Below are 27,982 nucleotides of genomic sequence, written 5' to 3'. Positions count from 1 at the left end.
AAGTGGACAAATATCTTTTGTTTCTTCTGTAGGTTTTCCTTGTTGTGGGAGTCATTTGCCAAAAAATTATCTGCCACTCAGTAATTTAGCAGACAAAATTGACACTTTGATCCTGACATGCCATGCAACAGCAACAACACAGTAAAACAATGCAAATTTCATGTATAAAAGTGATAAAATATGAAAACACGAAGGATAAGTTGGATTTTCTCCATATAATATAACCCTGTGAAGAATTTGTAGTTTGTACCAAGCCATATTGGCAAAGCACCTACATAGAAAACGAATGAAGGAAAATTTTTTTTTTGCAGAAAATGAAATAATTACCCATTTGCACCAATACCCTTTATCTGAATTTTCAATTGGCTTGTCAGGCACACTGTAATATTTTCTTTGCTGACTGACTACAAAATACCTTCATGAAAATAAATTCACTCTTAATTTCTGCTTAAGAATACATTATTTGAACCTACAACAAGATGAAATCTGATATCAAATTGTATTTGGCAACCTTAATAAAAGTTGAAGCAAAATCTATGTGAACAGCTCATACGTTAATCAATAACATGTTTACAAGTTGTTTTTTCCCTGTCTGGATGGTAATGTTTTGATGTACATGTATACTATATTTGTGTACAAAATATCATGGCTGTTAGCAGCAACAGCCAAGCGGATTACTGTACGCTTAATACACTCAGAAGTTTCACACAGACTTGGGAGAAAAACTCCTCCATTCCTTGTGTCCAGTTGTGACACTTTGCCAAAACTGAAGAATAGGCATGCTGTATTGGAGTAAGTATATATTACTCACAGGTGTCATTAATTGTTTATTAACTGACACACACTGTATGGTTTTGAAAATCTTAAACAACAGAAATGAAATAATCTCTCAAAACTGCTGGGCAATCCACTGTTTCTGTGCAAATCACTCTTCTGTAGGGCCTGTTACGGCCTACTTCCAGGGTGGCATTTTTGAAAACTTTGTTAACACATCACTCCATGTCTGTCAACTGGAAGTAGACTGTGAAAAGTCTGCCATCTGGTGATGCCAGGTTCTGTCCTGAATATGTATTTTGGGTTTATTTTTTTCAGTTCTTTTGATGTGAGGTTTATACGATCCTTACAGTAACATAAATACACTATATTTAGATGTAACTGTTATAAAAACGCAACGAATCATAAGACATCAGTGTGAAGGATCATGCAAAGGCAAGGATCACGCAATGGGCAAGGATCACGCAAAGGCAAGGATCATGCAAAGGCACAGTCACACTAGACTGCTGTCTGTCTGTGTTGGGGCAATGTCCTGGGTGCGTTATAGCACGTGTTTTATTCACAAGTTGCGTTGGTTTGTAAAGTTTATCCAAGATTTGTCAAGTTAGCTATAAAATATCTGTTAGGTTCTTTATGACATAACAGACATGTATATCAAAATTAACACCTGATTTTGATCTTCTTGATGTAGGTTACGTATTGCAAGATAAACTTTCCGCTTTTCACAGCTAGTATATGTTTACTTAGCTGAATACACGGGGACTACACCTTTGCTTGCAAACTGGCTAGGAATAAGTACTACAGTGCATGGAACTATATACACACCTTCGACGATAATCCTACGCACTTCAGCAGATCTCTAACACAGCTCAATAGAGGGTTTGTGATGCGTCAGTAGAGCGTTATTCAGTATCTCAGAGGGCAACATGAGCTGTAAACTGACTTTTAGCCTGAGCTGTACTGTATGGAGGCCATGCTTCGATCTACAGCTTATGTTGAAAAAAACGTATACCCATTCCCCCCCCTTCGCCGCTCCAATGTGTAATCATGATAATGGAAAAGAAAAACCGTGGAACAAAAGGTGGTATGTATTAACCAGATAAGAGCCGGAGCTATTATATGTAGAATGTGCATTTTGGAACGAAGAGCTCTCCTTGAGGACAGAAGATATATGGGCAAAACTTACACTGCAGTGGTCAGTTTCACGCGTTTCAGGGAGGGAGGTTTGTGTTTGTTGTGAAACATACACACTTGAGAGACTTAGATACTATGCGCAGTTCATTTGAGAGTGCCCATTCTAGTCATAAATTCACAGGCATATGTATACCAACTTACACTCGCGATTGTGCTAATTGCTGTACTTTGGCCATTTTGATAGTTCTTTAACCCTAAAAGTCTGGTATTTATTACCACAGCTCAATGAAGCCATTGGCAGCTTTACAGCCATAACAGTTTTCTGTCATGCGACCACAAAATAAGGTGGAAGTTGTGCTTTTTCCTAATTCGTATACTTCCAGAAAAGAAATACGACCAGATTCATGATTTTATGACAAAATTATGTCTGGTAGCATACTTATGATATTAGTACATTCATCCAGATATTAATTCATTACAAATGCATTATATAGCATATGGACTCCCAAAGTGCCAAATGTAGTATTTATTTATTTATGTCACCTCCAAATGTGGGATAAATCACACTTTTCCGGAATTTAATCACAATCTGCGACAAAACTATACACCACAGAAAAAAACAAGGCCCTCTGACAATACTGGTAGTTCTGCCTATTGAGCAGTTTGTAAAAACTGCATAACCTTCAAATTGTGTGATAATTTCAAATACTGACCTCTAAACAAAAACAAATGATTGACAGTCATACAGACACTATTCTCCAATCAGATAATGCTAATATCTTGCCATTAAATCAACAAGAAAGGCCAAAATTATTATACTGTCACAACGACGACTGCTTATTGTCTACACACAGATTAAGCCAGAATTGAAAATAAGGCTGTCTCATTTTAAACTTTCTCCTACTTTCCCTATCTCTAAGTTAATTTTGTCAGGGTGTTTTAAAGACTCTCAGACACTCCTCTGGCTAAACTTATGCGAATGTGTAAGGATTGCAGAACAGTGACTTTGGAGATGTAAATCGTTGTGGTGGTAAAAGACAATGTAAGGAGTCCGTGTACAAATTTTCAATCACAAATTGATATGCAAATTACGAACTTTATTTGGCAATCCATGTACTATGGGTGGGAGCTTCACCCGGTGAATAAATGAGAAAATGAGCTATGAGGTAAAAAAACTTCCTTGGTCTTTGATAGGAAAATCGCTACCAACAACTGGATATCGTGTACTATGGGTGGCCACTGCAAGACAGAGACATGTCAACACTTTCTGTGAATGGCAATATGGCTTCAAACATATGTCATGCTGAAAATTTAAAATTGTGGAGAAAAAAATGTATGTGATGCATTTCCAAAGTGAACTGGATTTGAATCTCAAACTGCTACATATTGTAAAACCTAACAATGATAGGGAATGGACTGGACTTGAACTACAGATGGCTGAACTGGTAGTCTAGTGTCTTAGTTTCATGAGAATGGGATAAAAAGGGAAAAAAGATTGCCAGGAATGATCTGGATATGAACCACAGACGGCTAGAAACGATGTCCATTGGGGCTTCTGTGAAGACCAGTGAAAATGAAATAAAACATTGCTCTCAGATAGCAGTGCACATGTAGAGAGAGACTGCGCCTCTGATCTACTGCTGCTGGCATCAGAATTAGAATACACACTCTGTAGCCAGGAAAACTACAGTGAATGGTTTCGTGCAGTCAAGCAGGAAGCTCCGTCATTTACACAGAAGAGTTTTGTCAAATTTTTATTGTTTTTTTTGGTCATAACATGGAATCTATACAAAGTACAAAAATAATTCTTGCAAATTTGTAACCTTGACATCAAGGAGCATCAGACAGTGTGTCTGTTTAATCATTCTCAGTTGTTCTAAGAGTTGACCTATTTTTGAGCTAATTTCATCGGTCAGTTTTGACCTAACATGCATACCAAGCTCAATCATTTTTTTCAATCTTTTTAGGGCAATCCATCTAGAAACTGTAAATGAAAATTTTCCTTGACAGGCCCAGCCGTTGGAGAAGTTATTTTCAGCTTATCAATAAAATTCAAAATGCCCACTAAATCACGTGTCTGGCCAAACTGAACAAAACGTCAAAAAGTTGCTTCATATGTTGGCTATTAAAATTCTAAAGTTTGGTTTTTCTACCTTTATGAGTTTGAGATATTGCACTTTTACGAGCTGACTAACAATAAGAGTCTGAATTATTCCAAGAAGTGTCAAGCTAGAATAGCGAGGACCCCTAAAATAAGAGCAATATTAAGAGCAGTTACCACAATAAAAGCAATGAGAATCATGAAACTGCATTATAAGTGCAAATGTGAATTTGAACAGAGGGCTTGCCTTACTCAATGTAGCCTAAGTTTGATAATCATCCTCAAGGTAATTTAAGCATGTAAGTAAATCGGACCCACTGTCCCACAGAAGCAATGGCTACATATCCCGCTCTCTTCAAAAACACTTTTGTTACCGACTTACACTTTAACGAGGGTCCAGTTACACTCAAAAATTTTTATGGATTGCTATACTGATTTTTTAATATTTTTTGTCTTAACACTTGTATTTAATGGACAATGCATTCATAACTTTGCTCTATCTAAACAAGACATCATAATGAAGAAACTTCTCATGCCCAGCACAAGTGGTCATTTCCAACGCATTCTCGCAGATGTATTTTTGCCATGTTATACTCACAGTTGTTCTCAATCTGTTGTCTTTTGGAGGGAGGTTCAGTTGTGTCTTCCAGCCCTTGTCACTGAAAAGTAAGCATCTCAGGTCAGATAAACAATAGACACAAAAGCAATTATCTACATGTGGAGCACATCCGGAATACATGCATAGCCACACGTTATGTGCAAAACAATCTGCAATGCTTCAAATTATAGCACAGCTGTAAGGGCTACACAACAGCAGATGAAGAAAACATGACAGATTTGGTAGCCACAGCTTGTCTGTAGTAGACACATGAATGCAAATTTCAGCTCAATACATTAAGTACAGAAATTGTGAATTTGGTAAATACAGTAATTAAATGCACACAGAGCATTGCGATGGAACATCCCCCTTGTGACATTGTACATTATATGCATGTAAAACTTCAGGTTATTGGATGCCAACGCCGACGCTCAGGGTCCCACTTAAGCTATTCCTGTACTTTGTACTGGCAAGCTGAAAATGATGCCAAAAAGAGCGTCAAAACATGCAAATATGGTATAATCTTTTTGTAGATTTTATTCCAGGAGGAAAGGGTATTTACAAATGCTTTTGTATGGTGGGTAATTTGGTATTAATCATCATTGCATAATAATATTCTAAGGTTGTGGTGAACATCTAATAAAGTTATTTGAACATACATTTGTTGTTTACATTCAAATATATGCTATTAATCTGTATTACGATAATATTTATGAACATATTATGAATACAAATATGATCAAAATCCAGGCTGAAAACATTTGCTAGCTGTAAGACCAAATTCTAGTGCAGATCTTGTTTCCAGAAGATGGCAAACATGGCAAGTTCTGTAACTGTCACTAATAGTACACTACACTCAGTGCTTCTTGTTGGTAACAGCCACATCTCTCTCTCTCTCTCTCTCACACAGGACACTACTCTCGCCAGTGCTTCTTGTCAATAACAGCCACATGAGCTACAAATACCTCACGCAAATTTTGACAGGATCTCTCTCACCAGTGCTTCTTGTCTTCAGCAGCCACGGGAACTACAAACAGCTCACATAAATTGTGACAGAATCTCTCTCATTGTACACTACTCTCAACAGTGCTTCTTGTCAGTAACAGCCACATGAGCTACAAACAGCTCACATAAATTGTGACAGAATCTCTCTCATTGTACACTACTCTCAACAGTGCTTCTTGTCAGTAACAGCCACATGAGCTACAAACAGCTCACATAAATTGTGACAATCTCTCTCACTGTACACTACTCTCAACAGTGCTTCTTGTTAGTAACAGCCACGTGAGCTACAAACAGCTCACATAAATTGTGACAGAATCTCTCTCATTGTACATTACTCCCAACAGTGCTTCTTGTCAGTAACAGCCACGTGAGCTAAAACAGCTCACATAAATTGTGACAATCTCTCTCATTGTACACTACTCTCAACAGTGCTTCTTGTTAGTAACAGCCACGTGAGCTACAAACAGCTCACATAAATTGTGACAGAATCTCTCTCATTGTACACTACTCTCAACAGTGCTTCTTGTCAGTAACAGCCACGTGAGCTACAAACAGCTCACATAAATTGTGACAATCTCTCTCATTGTACACTACTCTCAACAGTGCTTCTTGTTAGTAACAGCCACGTGAGCTACAAACAGCTCACATAAATTGTGACAATCTCTCTCATTGTACACTACTCTCAACAGTGCTTCTTGTCAGTAACAGCCATGTGAGCTACAAACAGCTCACATAAATTGTGACAATCTCTCTCATTGTACACTACTCTCAACAGTGCTTCTTGTTAGTAACAGCCATGTGAGCTACAAACAGCTCACATAAATTGTGACAGAATCTCTCTCATTGTACACTACTCTCAACAGTGCTTCTTGTCAGTAACAGCCATGTGAGCTACAAACAGCTCACATAAATTGTGACAATCTCTCTCATTGTACACTACTCTCAACAGTGCTTCTTGTCAGTAACAGCCATGTGAGCTACAAACAGCTCACATAAATTGTGACAATCTCTCTCATTGTACACTACTCTCAACAGTGCTTCTTGTTAGTAACAGCCATGTGAGCTACAAACAGCTCACATAAATTGTGACAGAATCTCTCTCATTGTACACTACTCTCAACAGTGCTTCTTGTTAGCAACAGCCACGTGAGCTACAAACAGCTCACATAAATTGTGACAGAATCTCTCTCATTGTACACTACTCTCAACAGTGCTTCTTGTCAGTAACAGCCACGTGAGCTACAAACAGCTCACATAAATTGTGACAATCTCTCTCATTGTACATTACTCCCAACAGTGCTTCTTGTCAATAACAGCCACGTGAGCTACAAACAGCTCACATAAATTGTGACAATCTCTCTCATTGTACACTACTCTCAACAGTGCTTCTTGTCAGTAACAGCCACATGAGCTACAAACAGCTCACATAAATTGTGACAATCTCTCTCATTGTACACTACTCTCAACAGTGCTTCTTGTCAGTAACAGCCACGTGAGCTACAAACAGCTCACATAAATTGTGACAATCTCTCTCATTGTACACTACTCTCAACAGTGCTTCTTGTTAGTAACAGCCATGTGAGCTACAAACAGCTCACATAAATTGTGACAATCTCTCTCATTGTACACTACTCCCAACAGTGCTTCTTGTTAGTAACAGCCACGCGAGCTACAAACAGCTCACATAAATTGTGACAATCTCTCTCATTGTACACTACTCCCAACAGTGCTTCTTGTCAGTAACAGCCACGTGAGCTACAAACAGCTCACATAAATTGTGACAATCTCTCTCATTGTACACTACTCTCAACAGTGCTTCTTGTCAGTAACAGCCACGTGAGCTACAAACAGCTCACATAAATTGTGACAATCTCTCTCATTGTACACTACTCTCAACAGTGCTTCTTGTTAGTAACAGCCATGTGAGCTACAAACAGCTCGCATAAATTGTGACAGAATCTCTCTCATTGTACACTACTCTCAACAGTGCTTCTTGTTAGTAACAGCCACATGAGCTACAAACAGCTCACATAAATTGTGACAATCTCTCATTGTACACTACTTCCAACAGTGCTTCTTGTCAGTAACAGCCACGTGAGCTACAAACAGCTCACATAAATTGTGACAATCTCTCTCATTGTACACTACTCTCAACAGTGCTTCTTGTTAGTAACAGCCATGTGAGCTACAAACAGCTCACATAAATTGTGACAATCTCTCTCATTGTACACTACTCTCAACAGTGCTTCTTGTTAGTAACAGCCATGTGAGCTACAAACAGCTCACATAAATTGTGACAGAATCTCTCTCATTGTACATTACTCTCAACAGTGCTTCTTGTCAGTAACAGCCACGTGAGCTACAAACAGCTTACATAAATTGTGACAATCTCTCTCATTGTACACTACTCCCTACAGTGCTTCTTGTCAGTAACAGCTACATGAGCTACAAACAGCTCACACAAATTGTGACAGAATCTCTCTCATTGTAGACTACTCTCAACAGTGCTTCTTGTTAGTAACAGCCACGTGAGCTACAAACAGCTCACATAAATTGTGACAATCTCTCTCACTGTACACTACTTCCAACAGTGCTTCTTGTTAGTAACAGCCACATGAGCTACAAACAGCTCACATAAATTGTGATAGAATCTCTCTCACTGTACACTACTCCCAACAGTGCTTCTTGTCAGTAACAGCCACGTGAGCTACAAACAGCTCACATAAATTGTGACAATCTCTCTCACTGTACACTACTCCCAACAGTTCTTCTTGTCAGTAACAGCCACGTGAGCTACAAACAGCTTAAGTAAATTTTGACAAAATCTCTCTCTCCTAGGACACTACTCTCACCAGTGCTTCTTGCCGGTGGCAGTCACGTGAACTACAAATAAATTTTGCAGCATAAGTTAATACAGCTGGCGTGAAATTTTTGACGAGAGTAATTCAGAATGACAAGTCATACCCACTTCCAGCAAGGAATAATGTCTTGAAATAAATTATGATTTATCCACGAAGTTGTCCATTTATGAAACGAGCCACTGGTTGCTACAGGCTTCACGATCCGGCCACCAGGTAATCAGGCATTCGAACCAATAAAAAGATACCTTAATATCCATGGCACTTTCTGTTATTCAGGTCCAGCAGTATTGTCATCCGATATGAGCAGTGAGAATAGGGAAAATTCTGCAGGAAGGAGAGCACAATTTCCATTGCCACGTCAAATCAAAAGGCTGTTTATATAGTGCAGACTTATGTGCCCTCAATAAAACTACATGGGAGACAATGTGTGGCAGACTCATACATGCAGACTTATGCGCCCTCAATAAAACTACATGGGAGACAATGTGTGTGGCAGACTCATACATGCAGACTTATGCGCCCTCAATAAAACTACATGGGAGACAATGTGTGTGGCAGACTCATAAATGCAGACTTATGCGCCCTCAATAAAACTACATGGGAGACAATGTGTGTGGCAGACTCATACATGCAGATTTATGCGCTCTCAATAAAACTACATGGGAGACAATGTGTGTGGCAGACTCATGCGCCCTCAATAAAACTACATGGGAAACAATGTGTGTGCAGACTCATACATGCAGATTTATGCGCTCTCAATAAAACTACATGGGAGACAATGTGTGTGGCAGACTCATACATGCAGATTTATGCGCTCTCAATAAAACTACATGGGAGACAATGTGTGTGGCAGACTCATGCGCCCTCAATAAAACTACATGGGAGACAATGTGTGTGGTGGACCCGCTTGAGAGCGATGTTATTTTAACAAAATGCTCCTTTCATACATTTTTTCGATGAACCTGACCGACAGTGCACGCTAGAACGAATCCACTAGCGAAATCCATACACTGACGTGTATGTCCTCTCATACTAGAGACCATACACTGACTTTGAATGATATACATTAAAATGAGGCATCTAAGTTTCAGGAGTTAATTTTGATACAAGCTGACATGGACGAATCGGATACCAGATGCTCCCTATTTTTCCAAGAGAGGGAGTACTGGTAAGCCTGTCGCAGTGTACAATTTTTGAAAACACTCAACACTTCACTATTTTGTATAATATGGTCACTATTTATCTACATAGACCTACCCATACAGAGATTCTTGTAGTTACATGTAGGTCAATAGTTACATATGTCGATTGTCCAGGATTAGGACTTGTCATAACATTCTAGAATAAATTAATTATTTCAGCTCCTCAAGGGGAATGAATCCGAATGACGCTCATAGGCCTACATTTATTCATTACACATCAACCTGTAGGCCCACTGCCGTTTTGGGATCAAAACATGATACGTTTGTTACGCTGAATCCAAATGTAGGCCTACATTAGAAGACAAAAATTTATTATGTATGCTATATTTAATGGCAGTATATAGTACGAATCTGAAGTGCTTTTGGACACTAGCTGTTCTCGTGATTTTAGTATTTCATTGTATTAGCTTCTCTCCACAGAAATCGCACAAGTAAACTACTTTGGAGACCTACTTTTGATTCGGACAGGACCGCTTTAAATCTTGCACGTACGATATAGCTTTCATGAATTTAGGCGTACTAATAAATTATCATGCGTATTCAGTATGGTCTGTTTTACTTTTAGAAGCGCATCCTCTAATTTTTTAGTGCATTTACGTCTGCATGCTCCTTATGTGTAGCACTGGGGTTATGGTCAAATGGCATACCCACTGTTTGATAACTTCCACATTATTTTCAAGACTTTGGTGAATAACAAAGCGCTTAATTGCCATAAGGCAGGTTTAAATATCATTAGAAGCTGTTTAATACATGAATGTAGGCTACTTTACATGGTGTAAATCTTTTCGCTACATACGCTATCACAGGCAATCAAGGTACCAACCAGTACAGGGCATTTACCGTTCCGATCCTCAAAACAGCGCAAGCGCATTTGATAACCTTTCGCGACCCATAACTAAACAAACAGTAAATGAAAGCACCACTCCAAACATCGTTAAAATTTTTGTTATTCAATGCATAATCCTAACATATAAATCCCAACAAAACAATGAAGAAAACATCACAAAAGCACGCTCATATTTGACCATAACACAGTCTATTTCGTTAAGTGCCTTCGGTGAAATTACTTCCGGCAATTTCTTCACATTTTTTCCTGCCTCTGTAATGGGCATCTGGCAATTCTCATCAAATTTTCATGTGTTTATAATAAACTCACAATAAGAAAGCATCTGACAAAACAACTTTTGCATTAACAAAACTTCGTTCAATGTCAAAATCATGACTTTTAAGATATACTGTAGATATACCCTATATACTGGATATATAATGACCCAAAGTTATTTCATGATAGCATGAGATAGCCTATCACAAGCTGAGGAACCTGCCCCCAAAGCGACGTGATATAGCAAGGCTACAATGCACTTCCAATGCTAACCCATGAAAGGTTGCTCCAATGTAACTATGGTAACCTGATAAATCTGTACATGGTAACCTTAGGCAACCCACGTCCATCTGGGTTACACTGCTTTAAGAGCTCTGCTTCAAGTGAGGCAGCAACAAGTGCCATTTTTGCAGTCTTGGGTATGACCCAACCCTGATCTGATCCTGGGTCTCCCTATTTCGAGGCGGACGCTCTGACCATTAGACCACCGAAGCAGTCAGTACGTACGACCAGGCAGGAAACTAGCCTGAGTCAATCCTGAAACTCATAATGACCACATTGGTGACAGGCTCCTGGGTCAATGAGCTGTGCCAGGATAACCCCTCGGCAACAGAGGTCCCCTAACCAAACTGAGTAATAGAAGGCTATTGTCACAGGTATAGCAAAACAGCACCTAGCAGGAGGTATCAAATATAAATTTATTATTTCTATATTCTTTCAGTATTCAATCAGCTGTATAGCACAAAAAACAATCATCAAAACTAGGAGACTATGTTTAAACTACCTTGAGACGTACTTATTGGTCTTCTGCTCGGCATTCACAGGCCCAGAATGATTTGGCAGCACAGAATTCTGCTCCACTTTAGTTGCCATATTGGCCGATTCCTTCACTGTTTTCCAGACAGAATTGTTTCTCCAGGACTTGTTTTTCTCAGTATTGATAAAGGTTGAGGACTAAGTCTGCAACACAACAAAAAAAAGCTCATCTGTAGGAGATGCATGAATGCAAAACTTCAGCTTAATAAAGTACTGAAGTTGTGAACTTGGTAATAAATGTATATGGTAATATTCACACAGAACATCAGCAATCGCACTTCTCCCTTGTGTCATTATGCTTTATATGCATGTAAAACTTCAGCTCAATACATGCAGTACTTTTTGAGATATCCTTTAAACATCTATTTCAATTCATTTCATTCGTGTTTTATGTCTTTACCTAAGAATAGTTCACTTATACAAGTGTCCAGCAATATGGCGAGAGGAAACCAGGCAGAGCCTGGGGAAAACAGCACTCTCAGGTATTTACTATGCACACAACAAATCAACAATGAAATATCCCTCTCGTGTTACGAGTGCTCTACATGTGTGCAAAACCTCAGTTCAACGCATGCAGTATTTTTTTAAGATGCCACCTCTAACATTTTGTTCAACATTGCTTTCCTGGTTGTTGGATGCAGACACCCATGCAATGGGTATGGGTATAAGGTACATCTGTATTTTGTACTGGAGAGTTAATTAAGTACTTTTACAATGAGCACAATTTAACTCGATAACATTTGGTGCTCAAAAGTACATGGCATTTTTTTCAAATCTAAGGATGAAACAATATGTGATTGATGACAATTTCCTTCAACACAGGAAATCTACACTCCAGAAAATTATACATACTTTATGGACAGCCCCTTAACCTACTTCGGTTTGTATACAGGAGCAATCCTGGTAATTCGCGGCGGCTTGCAGCAAAAACTGTCTTCATTGCTGATCAATTTATTATGGCCTTGGGTTAACAACGGAATGAAACTATAGTGTGCTGTTGTGTTAAATATTGGTAATAATGTAGGATATGGAACATTGAGAAGTTTATTTTATTTTTTATTTGACTGGTGTGTTACTAAAGAATATTTCACTTATACGATGACGGGGAGCATTATGGTGGAACAAAACCGGACAAAGCCCAGGACCATTCGCAGGTTGCTGGTAGACCGTCCCACTAACAACTAGAGAGTATGCAAGCATAAGCTGGACTTTAACTCACAATGGCTGCATCGGTGTAAAGCTCCTGGGTCACCGAGCCACAATGCACAAAAATATTTGTGCATTGGTGTCCTGTTTCTTGTATTCTCTATACTACTTACACTTCATCTTAACTGCATAGGAAACAGAAGGGGAGATGGCACTAGAGTAAAGCTGGGCCTCTGTTACTCCTAAAGCAACTATCAGCAAAAAGCGAACTCTCATTAACAGCAGTTTAGGGTGAATTTTCTGAGGCAGTGGTATAATCTGGTAAACTTAGGGTATGGTCTCACCGTATGTCCTCTGCATGCAAAAAAAGGGACCTGAATGGACACACAGCCTGACCATTTTAGATGTTGGCTCATCCCTCGATGACCACCGTGAGCTCACCGGCCAAGTCTGTCAGTTTCCTCTATGAACACTTACTCGTAACAAATATGGTGCACATCGCTCAACATACATCCTTGGCCCAGACAGAAGCACAGGCCACAATTTGCTGCTCCAGTACATACAATCCAAATGTCTCACTACATCACTTAAATGGTCGTAGACATTTAGATGTCTGCTCTCAATACATCGTTTTAACAACATTTCACGAAGTTACATCAATTACCAGTAACTGATAACAATGACGGGCAATTCATCACCAAGAGTTCTTGATCCTCGAGCAGCAAGTTATGGCCTGTGAGCATTTAATGAAGAAAAATAATTTGGCTGGCGTACTCAAAGTGATTGTCTGGGGAAGACCATCTGTAATGGGCCCAATCTCAATACAGTCATCGTCAGGGCCAAATCTAGAGTCCCTTCAGTTCTGGAAAACGTTTGTGCTGCCAAACTGTTGGTTGCCCAAACTAAACAAGCTGTATTAAAACTAAGTAAATTAAACAAAAATACAGCAATTCGTTGACCTTTTCAACCAGCTTAGTAGCACTCGTGGTCAGAATGCTCGAGGGAAAGTTGACAAAACAGGGTCAGGGCTGTTGGGGATTCTGATCACATAAGTTGAATAGCGCATCGTGGGTGGTTGATGGTTGTCACCCATATGACTACAAACAACACAGAAAGTCTGCATGTGTCAATTGACCAACGATGTCAAGTGCATGGATACACTCTCGCCAGTAAAGGGGCGGCATAGGCTCTGAGTGGTCAGTTTGAGTCAACAGGCAAGTCAAAAATATAGGCCTCTTCACTACATTGTCCCCTCAATGCTGAATGCCAAGCGAGGAAAAAAAAAAAAAAAATTGAGCCGACTCCAGATTTACCCTGGATCTACTGCTCCTGAGGGGGACGCTCTGCCGGAAGGGTACAACTTATTATAAAAGCTCATCTGTTTATGCAGAAAATTGCTTGTCTGTTGCGTGTAATTGGATTGACCTGCCGTAGCCCGTCCAACTCTAGCGTTTTTCTTTTTTTAGTACGTTGAACACATCGTTAAAAACGAGCCACTGCACTGCTCCGCCTTTAAATACAGAAATCAGACTCGGCATTACATGTTTCTTCTGGCAAGAAAACCTACTTTCACCTGCTCTGTTTGCGTCAAAACATACATCTTCACACCATGCCAAAAGCTTTCATGATTTAACAATATCATTCTTTGTGTTGAAAAACTGACTGATTTCAAATATAAACAGCCAGGTGGTATTGACATGCAAATAACAATTACGTCCAGCTCTGGTTATAGCTTTTGAAGTTCTAACGTTGTTTGTGTGACCCGTCAATCACAGAGACCCGATCTGACCACCGGTTTTGGTAATTGTTTTGAATTCTACCCATGGTAAAAAGATTACATCTAAGTGATGTGAATATTTTTGCCATAAACCCCATACCGGTACATGAATTTATGATGGCTTTGCTGAAATGGTTTAGTAACAAGACAAAGTCCAAATTAAAATGCAGTCTCTTCACTAGGGATAGAATGGCATGTAAAATTTTGAATCTGTCTGCTAGTCTAGATTGGGCGGGAGATTTCATAATCGTGATGACTTTTTCTTTTTTCCAAGGGGCGAGTCAATGAGTTCGTCTAACTGGTCAATGTTGAATTCTGTAAGCCATGAGTTATCCAAGACTTGACTGACTTCCCCAAAAAATGTGAGTAGCAAACGATTTAGCCTTGTATTAACACAATGTTTACAACTGTTGCAATATGAAGCTGGTAATGAGCATACATTTCCACACATGTGAACACAATGTTCAATCCGTGCATGTTGACATTATGATCGCCATTTTATGAAATTGGGAATGTCTGGAGATTATTCTCGTCTCTCTATACAGGATCAATGCAAATTTACTGATGTCCAGACGTGGCAATCAGCCGTCACAATAACGTGAGAACAAGGTATGAACGTGTTAGTTTAGGAAACCTTGTCCTGAGTATGTGAGGTGTTGTATGGGATTCTTCAAACCTGTATCCACCTGACTACTTTCATCTCGCCAAGCATGTGCACAGCATTCTCGTAGCGATTTTTGTCCAGCCATCGGTCGCGTCGAGAAAACAATCATCTACCCCACCCCTGCAGCACCATTTAAAGTTTCAATCATTCAAAGTAAAAGTGGCACATTTCATGGTCTGGCACACAGTTGCAGCTTGACACCTGCTGGTCGAAAAGGTCCACGCATTACGTTATGATGGCTTACCAATAAAAAGTTTAGTTTTCATTAGCTCTGCATTCAAACAGGGCAGTTGGAGTTGAAAATTTATCCACTTTCCACTAGTTTCATGAATGTATGTATTTACCAGGCATAACACAAGGGAACAGTTACCTGGAATTGATATCTGAGATGACTAAGACAACGGATATAACGTATTTGGTGCCCAGCACTAGCATACTATCTAGCAAGGGAAGCACGGAAATGTTAAAGGTAAGTTTAAGGAACAAGAGCTACAGAGCTATGTTTTCATACAAATTTCTTTCATTCAAAGACTTAACAGCTCTCAGAAAGGATCATTTTAAGTTGCATCATTAAAATTTCTTCATGCACAGTCACAATTTCACCACTGAAGTTTGGGATCAGAACCTTTCATATGTTTCTAGATACGGCCCTGATCATAGATGTGCAGTGTATGTATTTAGTTGTAGCTCCAATGCCTTTCTCGGGTTATAGCAAAGTCTTGTTTTAAAGACTACTTGCAAGATTAAGAAATACCATTAAGCCACAATTCTTAGATTAATTCAAATGTGGAACGTCAATAAGCATGACCCTTTTTCGCTTTTCGTTAAGTCCTCAAAAATGTAATCGCCAACCGTTACGTTTTCATGAAAACATCTGTTATTGACAATTTTTGACACTTTCACGACATAAAGTTTGAATAAAACCAGTACATATTGCAACAAGCACGAATACGCAGTCAATTATTTACAACTGGTATCATAACTTAAGATGTACATAAGCACCAAAACTGAAATCGGACAACTGTTATTCACCAATTATGACACTCTTGACAACATTGTTTTGTAACGCCGACTTAACCGACGACGTTGTTGTAAACTCAACCTGCGTTGAGAACCATATTATTATCAGATGAAATAATGATTGCAGCCAGAAAAGACCTTATTTCACAATTCACCTATTCTTCTTCAGTACTCCGCTTTGCGAAATAATTTCGGATGGCAAAGGATATTTGCACGGTTCAAATACACATCCACCTTCCAAAATCAAATATGGCCGCACACATTCAGCGATGAAGTCTCGAGAAGCCCGTTAACAACATCGAGATTTCCTTGCACACATTTTTTTTTTTTTTTTTTTGCGAATATTTAATTACAACTTCGAATTTTTCAACCGATGTCAATTTTATCATCATAGCAAACTATGGGATTGACCACAAATACTTCATCTTAAGCACGACTCGTACATTGGATTTTGCAGCTGCGTAATATGTCACATAGACTGGGACCGGCTTCAAGAGGACTGTTGCAAATTGCTGGGACTGGCTATCACTAATCTCAACCAAATCACCCTAAATGTGGTTTTCACACGCAAATTGAGGTACTCACCCACAAATTAGCTTTTACGAAGATCTTCGTGTACTTTCTGTCGCATTTTAGTTATGAGTTTGCTCATTACGACACTCAAGTGATGGAACTTGAATGATCAAACTGTCCCTGTTTTTGTACCGACATTATGAACACATTCACAAAATATCTGTCGTGCACAAGTTTGTATACCATCATGACATACGTTTTGACTTCATTGTAATTAGTCACGTACTCGTAATTGTTCATTTATACAGTTCCAAAGTACATGCCCTGCTAACAGGAAAGACTACAACCAAGAACACTACTTTCGAGCGTTATTTGCACTGAACCAGCGTACCTCTCCCAGGCCATTACTTGGTGGCATCATACTTCGCAACTCTAGTCTACAGGATAACAGTATCACTAACTACATCTACTGCATAAAGACATTTATTATTATTATTATTATTATTATTATTACAGAATATAAAATCAGCTTGGTTGCTCTTAAAACTAAGCTCCACGGCATTAGATAGTAGCCTAAATCATTAGGCCTACAAACGTGACATTTTTAGAAATACGTGAGTGAGTGCTTGGGTTTAACGTCGTACTTAACATTTTTTCAGTCATATGACGACGAAGGAATCCTTCGTGCATGTACTGTGCCTCCTTGTTGCAGGACGGATTTCCTCCGCTCTTTTATCTAGTGCTGCTTCACTGAGGTGACTTACCGCATGCCAGTAATTTAGTTGTCTCGCCCGAGCCATTACAATCATATGGGCCAACCAGCCGTTGGACTATCCTCTTCATGCTGAACGCCAAGCGAGGGAGTCACGACTTTCTATTTTTAAGGTCTTAGGTGTGACTCGATCCAGGATTGACCCTGGATCTACCGCTTCCGAAGCGGATTACAGATACGTGTACAATCCATCACCATACAAACAGACACTGACAACTGTGTAACAACTATATATATTATTAATATTGTTATTAACTCTGTAATTAGAACCCCTGGGCCTGTTGAGATAAAAATTACGACAAGTAAAACTGCATGCCATAAATGCTATAGAAAACCATATCCACTGGTGACCATTCCACCTACCGTAGACCTATGTCATGGCCATGAAGACACCAGACAAAGCCCGAAGGTTGAATGTATACAAGACTATAGCGAACTCTGGAAAGGTCATGTAACACTGGTGTTCAACCTTTGACGACAACACGTACAGCACTTTAAGTACCGTTAATTCTAGGCCAGTAACATCTAATAAATTGCGACATTGCGACGGCATTTTTTTTTACCTAATTCTGCTTAAGTCATGGTGCTAGTGGGTGTGTAATTTGCTGCTATATAAGCATTTACATGAACAGTTGGTATAAAACCGTAAGTAACTGAGATAAATTGACAAGAGGTTGTATTTCACCGCTTAGGTGTGACCATTTGAAAGCTATGACACTGTCGGCGCTACAGGTTTTTTTTTTTCTTTTACTGTCTATGCCGAATGTCTATGCTGTACGAGATTTTGGTTGATGTAGGCATGTAGAAGTCCCAGCTTGGGTTACCTGTCTCCCCGTGCCAGTCCCAGGAACCGTGAAATATCGGAAGTGACAATTTGAAATGCATGCTGGGAATAGGTTTAACCAAGCGAAACGAGAGCACGTGGGTCACTAGAATACTAATTACCACGAATTAACACAGATAATGGGTCCACCAGGTATATATTTATTTTTATTCATAACGTCAATTTCATATGAACAGTTTTATAGCTTCTGTTATTTATAACGAATTTGTGTAATCGAGCTGAACGATGAATCATGCGAAAGTGTTTATTATGTTGTTGTTGTAACCGTAACGCCTTGGGCATAGTACCATGTGTAAGTCTACCGTATGTAAAGAAGGACAAGGTCGGAAACAAAGATACCGATTTTAGAAATAAGGGTTTGCTCCAGATGAATATATCGTTGTATCAGTGCAGTACTTCGCCAAAATTTAGCAGAGGAGTACTGGCTTATATCTATTCCTAGATGACTATTGCGCCTTTTGGGGGTCGGGAAGCTATGTCCTTAGAGGGCATTTCTGAGGTGCTGAAACTTGACACCAATTTACCGAAGTAGTTCTAGTTTTAGAGTGTACTGCCACGTTTGTTTTAGTATCTCTGTACACCTTTATTCTATTTGAGTATGTAAACCCGCCTAGAGCATCCTTATTGTGAAGTACAATACTTAGTTCATAAAATGTGGGTAAGATTATATTTTTTTTCCATAAAATTTTTGTGTTGTTTCTTCCTGCTCTGTAGCTGCATGATCCAATAATTCGGCCAAACCATGATTTAAAAAAAAAATGTTTGTTTCGGGTGACATAACCGAGTTGCTAAATTTGGCCCAACTAAATTTTTTACGAGAAATGTGAGAATTTCTTTCGTTTGGAGATAACCATTGTGGAAAATGAACCATTGTACTGCTCCAACTTCCTGTAATTAGCCGAAATATTACAGGTTTGCCCTCATTGGAGTCACAAGAAAATTTATTTCATCCACTACAATACCAGTATAGCACATTTATCTGCACGCCACCAATGTAGGTGCTAAGAATCTAACAATAGCATTAATTCGTTGTGTGGAAATAGGGGGAAGGGGTGGGGAGGCAACCATTAATGACTACAGTCTGTCACAATTAACAAAACTGCCAAGATGTATTGCAGTGCTACAGACAGTGTTTTGTCAGAGGGAGTATGGTAATCCAGACTGTGAAAGAGACGGAGTACATTACTTCAGACTTTCCGAGGAGGCACTACCGCAGAACACATTTTTTCCCCCAAATATTTAACACTTCACTATTTTGAGTTACTAGTAATATGCCTGAAAAGTGTGAAGTTGATTGAGTGAAAGGGGATGAAGAAAAGACATACGCCCTTACGCCTACTTGTGCATAAACATATACATAGGCAGACATGTACAGAGATTCTTTCCTTTGTAGTTATACAGGAGTAGATGTAGGCCTACGTATAAATTGCCCAAAAACATTCAAGAATAAAGTAACTCTTTCCGTTTTTCTGCAAGAGCAATGAATTTGAATTTAATACATTTATTTCCCATCAGCCAGTGTGGGGTTAATTATTTCAGTAACACTCTCGCAACACACTTTGCATTCTTTATGCTTTGATAGAAGGGGTTGCAGTATGTTTTTTTTTTTTTTTCTATGGTAACCTGGCCGCCTTTGGGTCAAAAGGTGATGAAACATTTGTTGAAAAAGGCTAAATCTAAATGTAGGGCCTACATTAACGGATTTTGTGCTTTAATTTTTGGCAGTATATAATATAAATCTGAAGTGTTTCTGTGCATATGTTGCTAGGTGTTTTTATATTTTTTATTCCATTGCATTAGCGTCTCTCTTCACAGAATAATAGGTACATGTATATGTCAGGAACTGGACCCTCGATGATAATTTAACAGTGCAGACTGTCAGTTGGTAGGGAATTGAAGTCCGATGTTTGGGAGCGATATTAGGATGATTTTGTGCAATATGGACGCTGAACTTGCAATATAGTAACCGCACAGACCCATTTAAATCCTGTGATACATCTTTTTCATGGCAAACACCCAAGAATGTCACAGAGACGAATATCACAGTAGGCATTCTCCATGGCTGTTGGTGGTGACATAGGAGCCTTTACTGTAGCCTAAAGTGTCTGAAAATTAACACATGGTGGAGAACGTCAAGCACATGGGTCACTGTGGAGATTTACTTTTGATTTGGACAGGACTGTCTGCTTTAAGTCTCACATGCATGCTAGCTTCGGGAACTTAGGCGTACACACAACTCTTCAGGCATACACAGTACCCTCTGTATTAATTTTAGAAGGGGATCATGTAATTTTTAAGCGTGTTAAAGGGTGAATGCCCTTATCTGTAGCACTGTATTGGTTTGTCTGCCATCCAGTCAGTCTTTTCTTGCATGATACATGAACACAGTTAAGTGACTGTCAAACTTTGAGAGGGTTGCCATGAGTATGACACTTCTACTATTGGGAGTATTAAATAAAAGTTGTAAATTCAGGCATGGAATGTTCCAAAAGAGCCTCCTTTAAAGTGTACCATGTTCCTAGTTCATTGAACTGTTCTATCAGTAAAGCCTGATTTTTTGAGTTAGATGGGACAAAAGCGGTGGTGTTCTATTCCTTTAGCCTTTTCTTTGACCCACAGGCTTTTTCATCTGCCTGGTTATCCTTAATTCCACAGCTTCCATTCCATTCCGTGTTTTCCATACATGGCAGTTAGGGTTAAATGTGTGTTTATTTTCCATTGAAGCTGTCATATTCTTTGGGCTCTTGCTCATAAACTACAGACATGATTTTTTTTTTCGTTTTAAAGTGGAATTCCGCTTTTTGTTTGCTATGTTCTGTGTATTTCATTGAATTTCATTTTTTATATGATGTGTTAGGGGAGTTTTACGGATTCTGACCTCTTTCATAGAAATAACAGGAAAAAAGCTTTGTCCATTGATACTTGCTGATTGAGACAGCGTATGTTGAGGGGAACACTCTAAACAGCAATCTTGCAAGTCAAGGGCTAAGGCTGGCCATGATTGGATGGTGGATGTCGGCGTGACCAATAAATACCCTTTTATAATGTTGCATGTTCGAGGCGGGTGAGAGAAAATTGGACCACATTTTATATTCCTCTTTGGCACATTTCTGTGACCTACATTATCTGTCCAATCAAACTTAGCATTTCCAAAATATGGTACGGGATTGAACCAACAGCGAAAGAGATAACATTCACCGATGGAATAAACAGGAAAACTAGTCGAGAAATGGCAGCACAGATCATCGACCAGTCAGATAGGGATTTTGATATCTGGAAATGGGACTTGCTTGAACAGCAGATGGACGGGGAATATGTGGGGAATATATGCCAAAGATCAAATATGCTGGTTTGGGTTTCTGCGAGTTCTGCCATAAAGTAGTAAATTACTTTGACACACCCTTTATATAGAGCATTATGCTTCGTGGTGTCCTACGAGTCTTATGCCGTCTTGTGAGTCTTGCACCATCCTGCGAGTCTTGCACCGTTCTTCAAGTCTTATGCCATCCTTCGAGTGCAGCACCACAATGTGGACAGAACTCATCAAATTAACAGCATGTAGATTAGTGATTAGGACACAGGGCCCATGTCTTCTGTCTGTTATAGCATCCCTTGATATAGCATGTTAGATGATTATGAGATAGAGGAGACAGAAAAGAATGGTGCTGTATCCAAGTAAGTTTACATGTTGACATTTTGATGGCTTCCGTTTGCATCATGGCTATTGTGGATTAACTACTGACTGCGCACGACTACGAGGGTTCTATATAGATCAGCCTAAAACTAATGGAGCTTTACTTCTAAAATCGTTAAGACGTTGTTTCACATCTTGTTCTTATTTCTATACAGTACACATGCAGTACACATACAGTACAATGACTGGGCCACTAGGGTTAATATCTATGCACCATGTGGACAGAATCCATCAAAACATCAATCAGTCATATATTAGTGATGTATCTGGACACAACACCATTTTCTGTCTATCCCATAATATCACCTACATCATTTTCACAGCTGTAGGCTTCGACATCAGATGTTTAGTAAACTAGAAAGACGAGTTGAAATGTGACAAGTGATAAAGGACAGTGAAATTGTCCATGTGGAGTTAAATAGAACTGGACCTGGGCTGTATGTAATGTGAGTTCCACTGGCCCAAGTTATTGCTTATCAGAAAGGCTAAATGCATTCCGTCCTTGTTGCAGACTTATAGTGTGTGGTAGGAATTTTTAGGCACATAACAAACTGTTTCATCTCAGTTCAACACCATCTTGGTGTGTTTACTGTAAATGACCTAAAGTTTCGCCCTAGGACTAGCAAAGTGCATCACAGGATTCATAAGGTTGATTGTGGTTGTTACTGACTGAGCGCCGCAGGACAGCATCAGGGGTGGTGAGAGGATTATACAGACAGTTCAAGAGTGTAAGAAACAAGCTCTCACTTTAATGAGCTGTTAGTCCGTGCTCCTACCACCAACAGTTCACCGTTCACTGAGCTGTTAGTCTGTGCTCCATACCACCAACAGTTCACCGTTCACTGGGCTGTTAGTCTGTGCTCCTACCATCAACAGTTCACCGTTCACTGGGCTGTTAGTCTGTGCTCCTACCACCAACAGTTCACCGTTCACTGGGCTGTTAGTCTGTGCTCCTACCACCAACAGTTCACCGTTCACTGGGCTGTTAGTCTGTGCTCCTACCACCAACAGTTCACCGTTCACTGAGCTGTTAGTGTGTGCTTCTACCACCAACAGTTCACCGTTCACTGAGCTGTTAGTCTGTGCTCCTACCACCAACAGTTCACCGTTCACTGGGCTGTTAGTCTGTGCTCCTACCACCAACAGTTCACCGTTCACTGAGCTGTTAGTCTGTGCTCCTACCACCAACAGTTCACCATTCACTGAGCTGTTAGTCTGTGCTCCTACCACCAACAGTTCACCGTTCACTGAGTTGTTAGTTTGTGCTCCTACCACCAACAGTTCACCGTTCAGTGTGTGCTCCTACCACCAACAGTTCACCGTTCACTGAGCTGTTAGTCTGTGCTCCTACCACCAACAGTTCACCGTTCACTGGGCTGTTAGTCTGTGCTCCTACCACCAACAGTTCACCGTTCACTGGGCTGTTAGTCTGTGCTCCTACCACCAACAGTTCACCGTTCACTGAGCTGTTAGTCTGTGCTCCTACCACCAACAGTTCACCGTTCACTGAGCTGTTAGTCTGTGCTTCTACCACCAACTGTGCTTCTACCACCAACAGTTCACCGTTCACTGGGCTGTTAGTCTGTGCTCCTACCATCAACAGTTCACAGTTCACTGGGCTGTTAGTCTGTGCTCCTACCACCAACAGTTCACCGTTCACTGGGCTGTTAGTCTGTGCTCCTACCACCAACAGTTCACCGTTCACTGGGCTGTTAGTCTGTGCTCCTACCACCAACAGTTCACCGTTCACTGAGCTGTTAGTCTGTGCTCCTACCATCAACAGTTTAATGTTTTCCACAGTCTTAATCATAATCATTTTAGTACATGCACTTAGCAACAGGTTGATTGTTTTATTATTCTGATTTTGTGATAAATGGGAATTTGAGAGAAAACTCTGTGGGGATTAAGCATGACTGTCCACTATCTTTACACATGTGGACACATATCTGTTTTTAAACTCTGTATAGAACGCTGTAGCAGAATTTAGCATATCACAAATCCATACTTGAAAACTAGGCCTACCAACAGACAAGATGAAGTTGACAGTCAATTTGAAAGAGTCTTAACTTACACCCATCTTTCTTAAACATGAATACTTAATTTACTTAATACTGAATCCCCTCAGATGAAAGTTTTTGGTCATAGAGATTGGTTTTATCTACATCTGGATACAAGCCATGTACAACCACAGGACTCGAAATTTCCTCATATCCACCATTGATCACGTAATTTTTGCTGGCAAAGGCACAAGACTAATTTTGTGTGCGGCAGGCGACACGTAAATCATGTCTGGGAAACGGTCCGCAGGAAATCATAAAACATTTTGTTTACAAAGCCAGTCACTCCTGTTATGCCCTACTCACACACAGTGCTACCCAAAAAAGTAAATCATGGTAGTTTTTTCGGAAACATTGCGTAGAGTTTTCTGTGTTTAATGGGGGTTCTCTATATAAAAACGCAGGAACTTTTCTGCAATAAGAGGACAGTTCTGACTGTAATCGCTCTCTTCTGTCATCTTATCGCTAACTGAAATTGTGTGAAAGTAAACAACAGCAACTCGCGTGCAAAACATCAGGTTATTTACCATAACTGAAGGCACATAGTTCCAGCTGTTTGATTGGCCTCATGGCTGGAGCCAGTCAGGTCATTTCTGCATAAATATGGCCTGTTAATGAATTTAGGGTTACCGTGATTAGGACAGTTGAAAATGCAGTATGTGAGGTGATTATTGATTAGTTCATCATTTGTAAACAGCATACTCAATCTCAAACTGCACGCTTTTGATACTTACGACTTCATTAAATCTGTATCAGTGTAATAAAACCAGGACATTTTTACAATCGTTATTTTAAAAAATTATTAAACAATGAACGGTAAATATCTCATTATTTTTTGTTTACTCTGACACATAAAAAATTTCGCCTTCTGAGTCAATATGGAGTGTCAAAAATATCTGCAATAATACAGTACATACAAAAAAATATTTAATATCTTTGAGCTCCCAAGGAAATTCATGTGTGAAAAGTTAGTTGCAAATACATGTAACTTTGATTGGAGTGTTGCAGCAATTGGAGTTACAGTGCCAAACAGGATGCAGAAGGAGGTGATAGTATGTCAAAAATGTGACATAATGCGTCAAAAATGTGAGCTTGCCTGTGGGATGAAGGCATCACCTTTTATTTGAAGAAATGCTGCTAAAAAAATAATTGATTCCCCTTTCTGACACTCTATATATCTTTGCAGTGTGTGTATCATTTACTGTGTTTTGTATTTTATGATATTTATTAAAGCAAAAGTCATCTAAAAATCGAAGTAGGCTTCACTAAATAGACCAGATTACTTTCTTCTGGTGAGAAAAAGGTGCCGAAGCTCCTAGATACTGTCAGTATAACTCACAAAGCCCACCATAGTATTCAAATATTTGAATACTGGTACCTTTCAACACTATAAAAAATCTGAAAAATAGAGTGTTATTACAGCAAGTTTTCAGTTTTCTGTTGACTGTTACTTCATATTTTAGCTTTCTTTTGCTTTCAGTGATTGCTGTAAGCTTGTTGTTGTTCTAAGATCAACAAGAGAAACTTGATTTTTTTTTATTGTCCTTGGACCTGGGAAACTAAATTCTTTCCCCTTCCCATCATTTTAATGGGCGGAGCGTATAGCGATAGTGATTTTGTCTGTCTGTAGGTCCATATTCATGTCCGGGCTAGATCTCTGAATTGTATTTGGCGGAGAGGTTTACATTTTGGTGGATACATACAGGCCACAAGCTTCAAACAAAAAGGGGCAGGGTGTTATTTTTCCAAAAAGGTCAGTTTTCTGCACAAATAATAGCTTTAAATGGCACTATTTCCTGCTTGTGCCTTTAATATTGAATGTGATAAATAAATATTTAAAAGATGTTTAGCAGTAAACATAGCCAACTCAACACTCAACTATGCATCTGTGTCTCGTAATCCTCCTACATTTCAGGACATATTAATTGGAACTGATTAAAACAGAAAATTACAATTCTATGTTTTTCAGAAAAGTGAAGACATTTATATGTTGTTGCATGGATGTACTAACCACGTGGGAGGAAAAATATTTATCCCTGTTACAGTGTGTACTGGTTAAAAAGAGCAGACAAAATGTCCCCAAAATAGAAGAATTACAAAGTGTGTGCACACAGCAAGTGTTTCCTGCTTTAGGGGATTACCCTAAGTGGACAAACAAATAATTTATAAAACTTTTGATCACAACAGGGGCGTTATTGAGAGCCTTGAAAAAAAACCTAATAAAAAGAGCTTTGCTTCTGATTTTATATTACATACATAGCTAGTTGTAGTATGTGACTTACATACATAGCTAGTTGTAGTATGTGACTTACATACATAGCTAGTTGTAGTATGTGACTTACATACATAGCTAGTTGTAGTATGTGACTTGCATACACAGCTAGTTGTAGTATGTGACAAAATGAGATAATTTTATCTTAAAGGCTTGAAATTGTCAATACAATATTACACCTGACTGTCATATGTCTATGTGTACGGATACTACATGCAAACTTGAGAATCTTATTATTCAAGAGGGACACTTTGACCTTTAGAATTTTTTTTGCAGACACTGTACAACAGTGGAAAATATCTACCAAAATATATGAAAACTCATGTCTAGATTTATTGTTTAATAAAAACACTATATAAAGTTAATAAAAATCATGAAAATATCAAGTATGCCAAATTTTTCATCCATTCAAGTTCATTGCGGAATACCCTCCTGGCGTGAAACGGAAATCAGATGGAGAAAGGAAAGTAAGGAAAATGATGGATGCATTTTCAACAGGTTTACCCATTGGTGCAATTAAGATGATTGTCCAATGAGCGTTGCCATTGTAATGATATATATCTATGGTGGATGCTTTTGACACTGATTTGATAATAAATCTATGGTCAGAAAGCAGAAAATAAGCCATGACGGCTTAAAGAATGTATTACATCCTTTGATGAGCTTAAAACAAATATGGAGTTAGTAAACCAAACAGGTGCTTGATTACAAACACATGTTATGAAGACGAATTTTCGTCGTCATGTGACTGAAAAATTGTTGAGTACGACGTTAAACCCCAAGCACTCACTCGGTACCGGGTATATAGGGGTTGCATGTGACATCATCACTTTGACAGAACAGTAGCCTGTTAGCCATATTGGAGTCCTGTTAACATGGGCTGCTATAGACACAGTACTCCAATATGGCTACCAGAAGTAGGTCATGCAACCTGTCTTTAGTTCACAACAGGCAGATCAAATTGTTAAAGTCTTGTTTTTTATTTTAGAACCATTAATCCCAATTGCCCTGCGTGTATAGAGAACACTTTTCGTGTATAAAGAACATTTGTCATGTATGTATGTCATCTGTAGAGAACATTTGTAATGTAGAGAGAACATTTGTCATGTATAGAGAACATTTGTCATGTAGAGAGAACATTTGTCATGTATAGAGAACATTTGTCATGTAGAGAGAACATTTGTCATGTATAGAGAACATTTGTCATGTATAGAGAACATCTGTCAGGCAGAATACTGCGTGAAAGTTGCACTTCTCATCACAGCCTTTTCAAACGAACAGCTCCAAAGCAACATAGTGGTTACATACATGTAAGGGAACCTCAGTACCAGATATATGCCCATAGCTTAACAGCACACATCTGCTTTATTCATCTAACCTACACTATCTGATATAAACAAGCTATGCGCACATGGTAATGATGTTCCAAGGGAGATCATCCAAAACCAGTAATCAAAACAATGAGCGATTATTTGCCCCAAAATAAGTGAGGTGGCTGAGGCACGGGGATGTTGGTGTATGGACTACGCTTTTCCATGCAGGCATGCAGCCACTTATAATTGTACCATGTACATTTTGGACAAACAGAGGTACAGTTACTGAGAAAGAGTAAAGTTACAGAACGCAATGA

At 39.2% G+C, this 27,982-nt stretch overlaps 2 protein-coding genes across 2 annotated transcripts in view; one reads left to right on the top strand and one right to left on the bottom strand.

The window, feature by feature from the left end:
- Positions 1-16,469, bottom strand: part of LOC135481964 (ATP-dependent RNA helicase cgh-1-like) — a 45,282-nt gene extending 28,813 nt beyond the window's left edge. The window contains 3 exon segments of the mRNA XM_064761761.1: positions 4,608-4,668; positions 11,562-11,737; positions 16,356-16,469. Of these exon segments, the coding sequence (XP_064617831.1) occupies positions 4,608-4,668; positions 11,562-11,650 (150 nt within the window). The 5' untranslated portion in view covers positions 11,651-11,737; positions 16,356-16,469.
- A 1,924-nt stretch (positions 16,470-18,393) lies between these two features.
- The window catches only part of LOC135482213 (rRNA 2'-O-methyltransferase fibrillarin-like), a 36,823-nt gene continuing 27,234 nt past the window's right edge, over positions 18,394-27,982 (top strand). Inside the window, exon 1 of the mRNA XM_064762084.1 lies at positions 18,394-18,461. Coding sequence (XP_064618154.1) covers positions 18,449-18,461 — 13 coding nt within the window. The 5' untranslated portion in view covers positions 18,394-18,448. The remainder of the gene's footprint in view (positions 18,462-27,982) is intronic.

The sequence above is a fragment of the Liolophura sinensis genome, chromosome 1 (genome assembly GCF_032854445.1).
Source record: "Liolophura sinensis isolate JHLJ2023 chromosome 1, CUHK_Ljap_v2, whole genome shotgun sequence".
NCBI lineage: Eukaryota > Metazoa > Mollusca > Polyplacophora > Chitonida > Chitonidae > Liolophura > Liolophura sinensis.
Note: the sequence above shows the minus strand (reverse complement) of the source record. Positions and strands in the feature narration are given on the sequence as shown.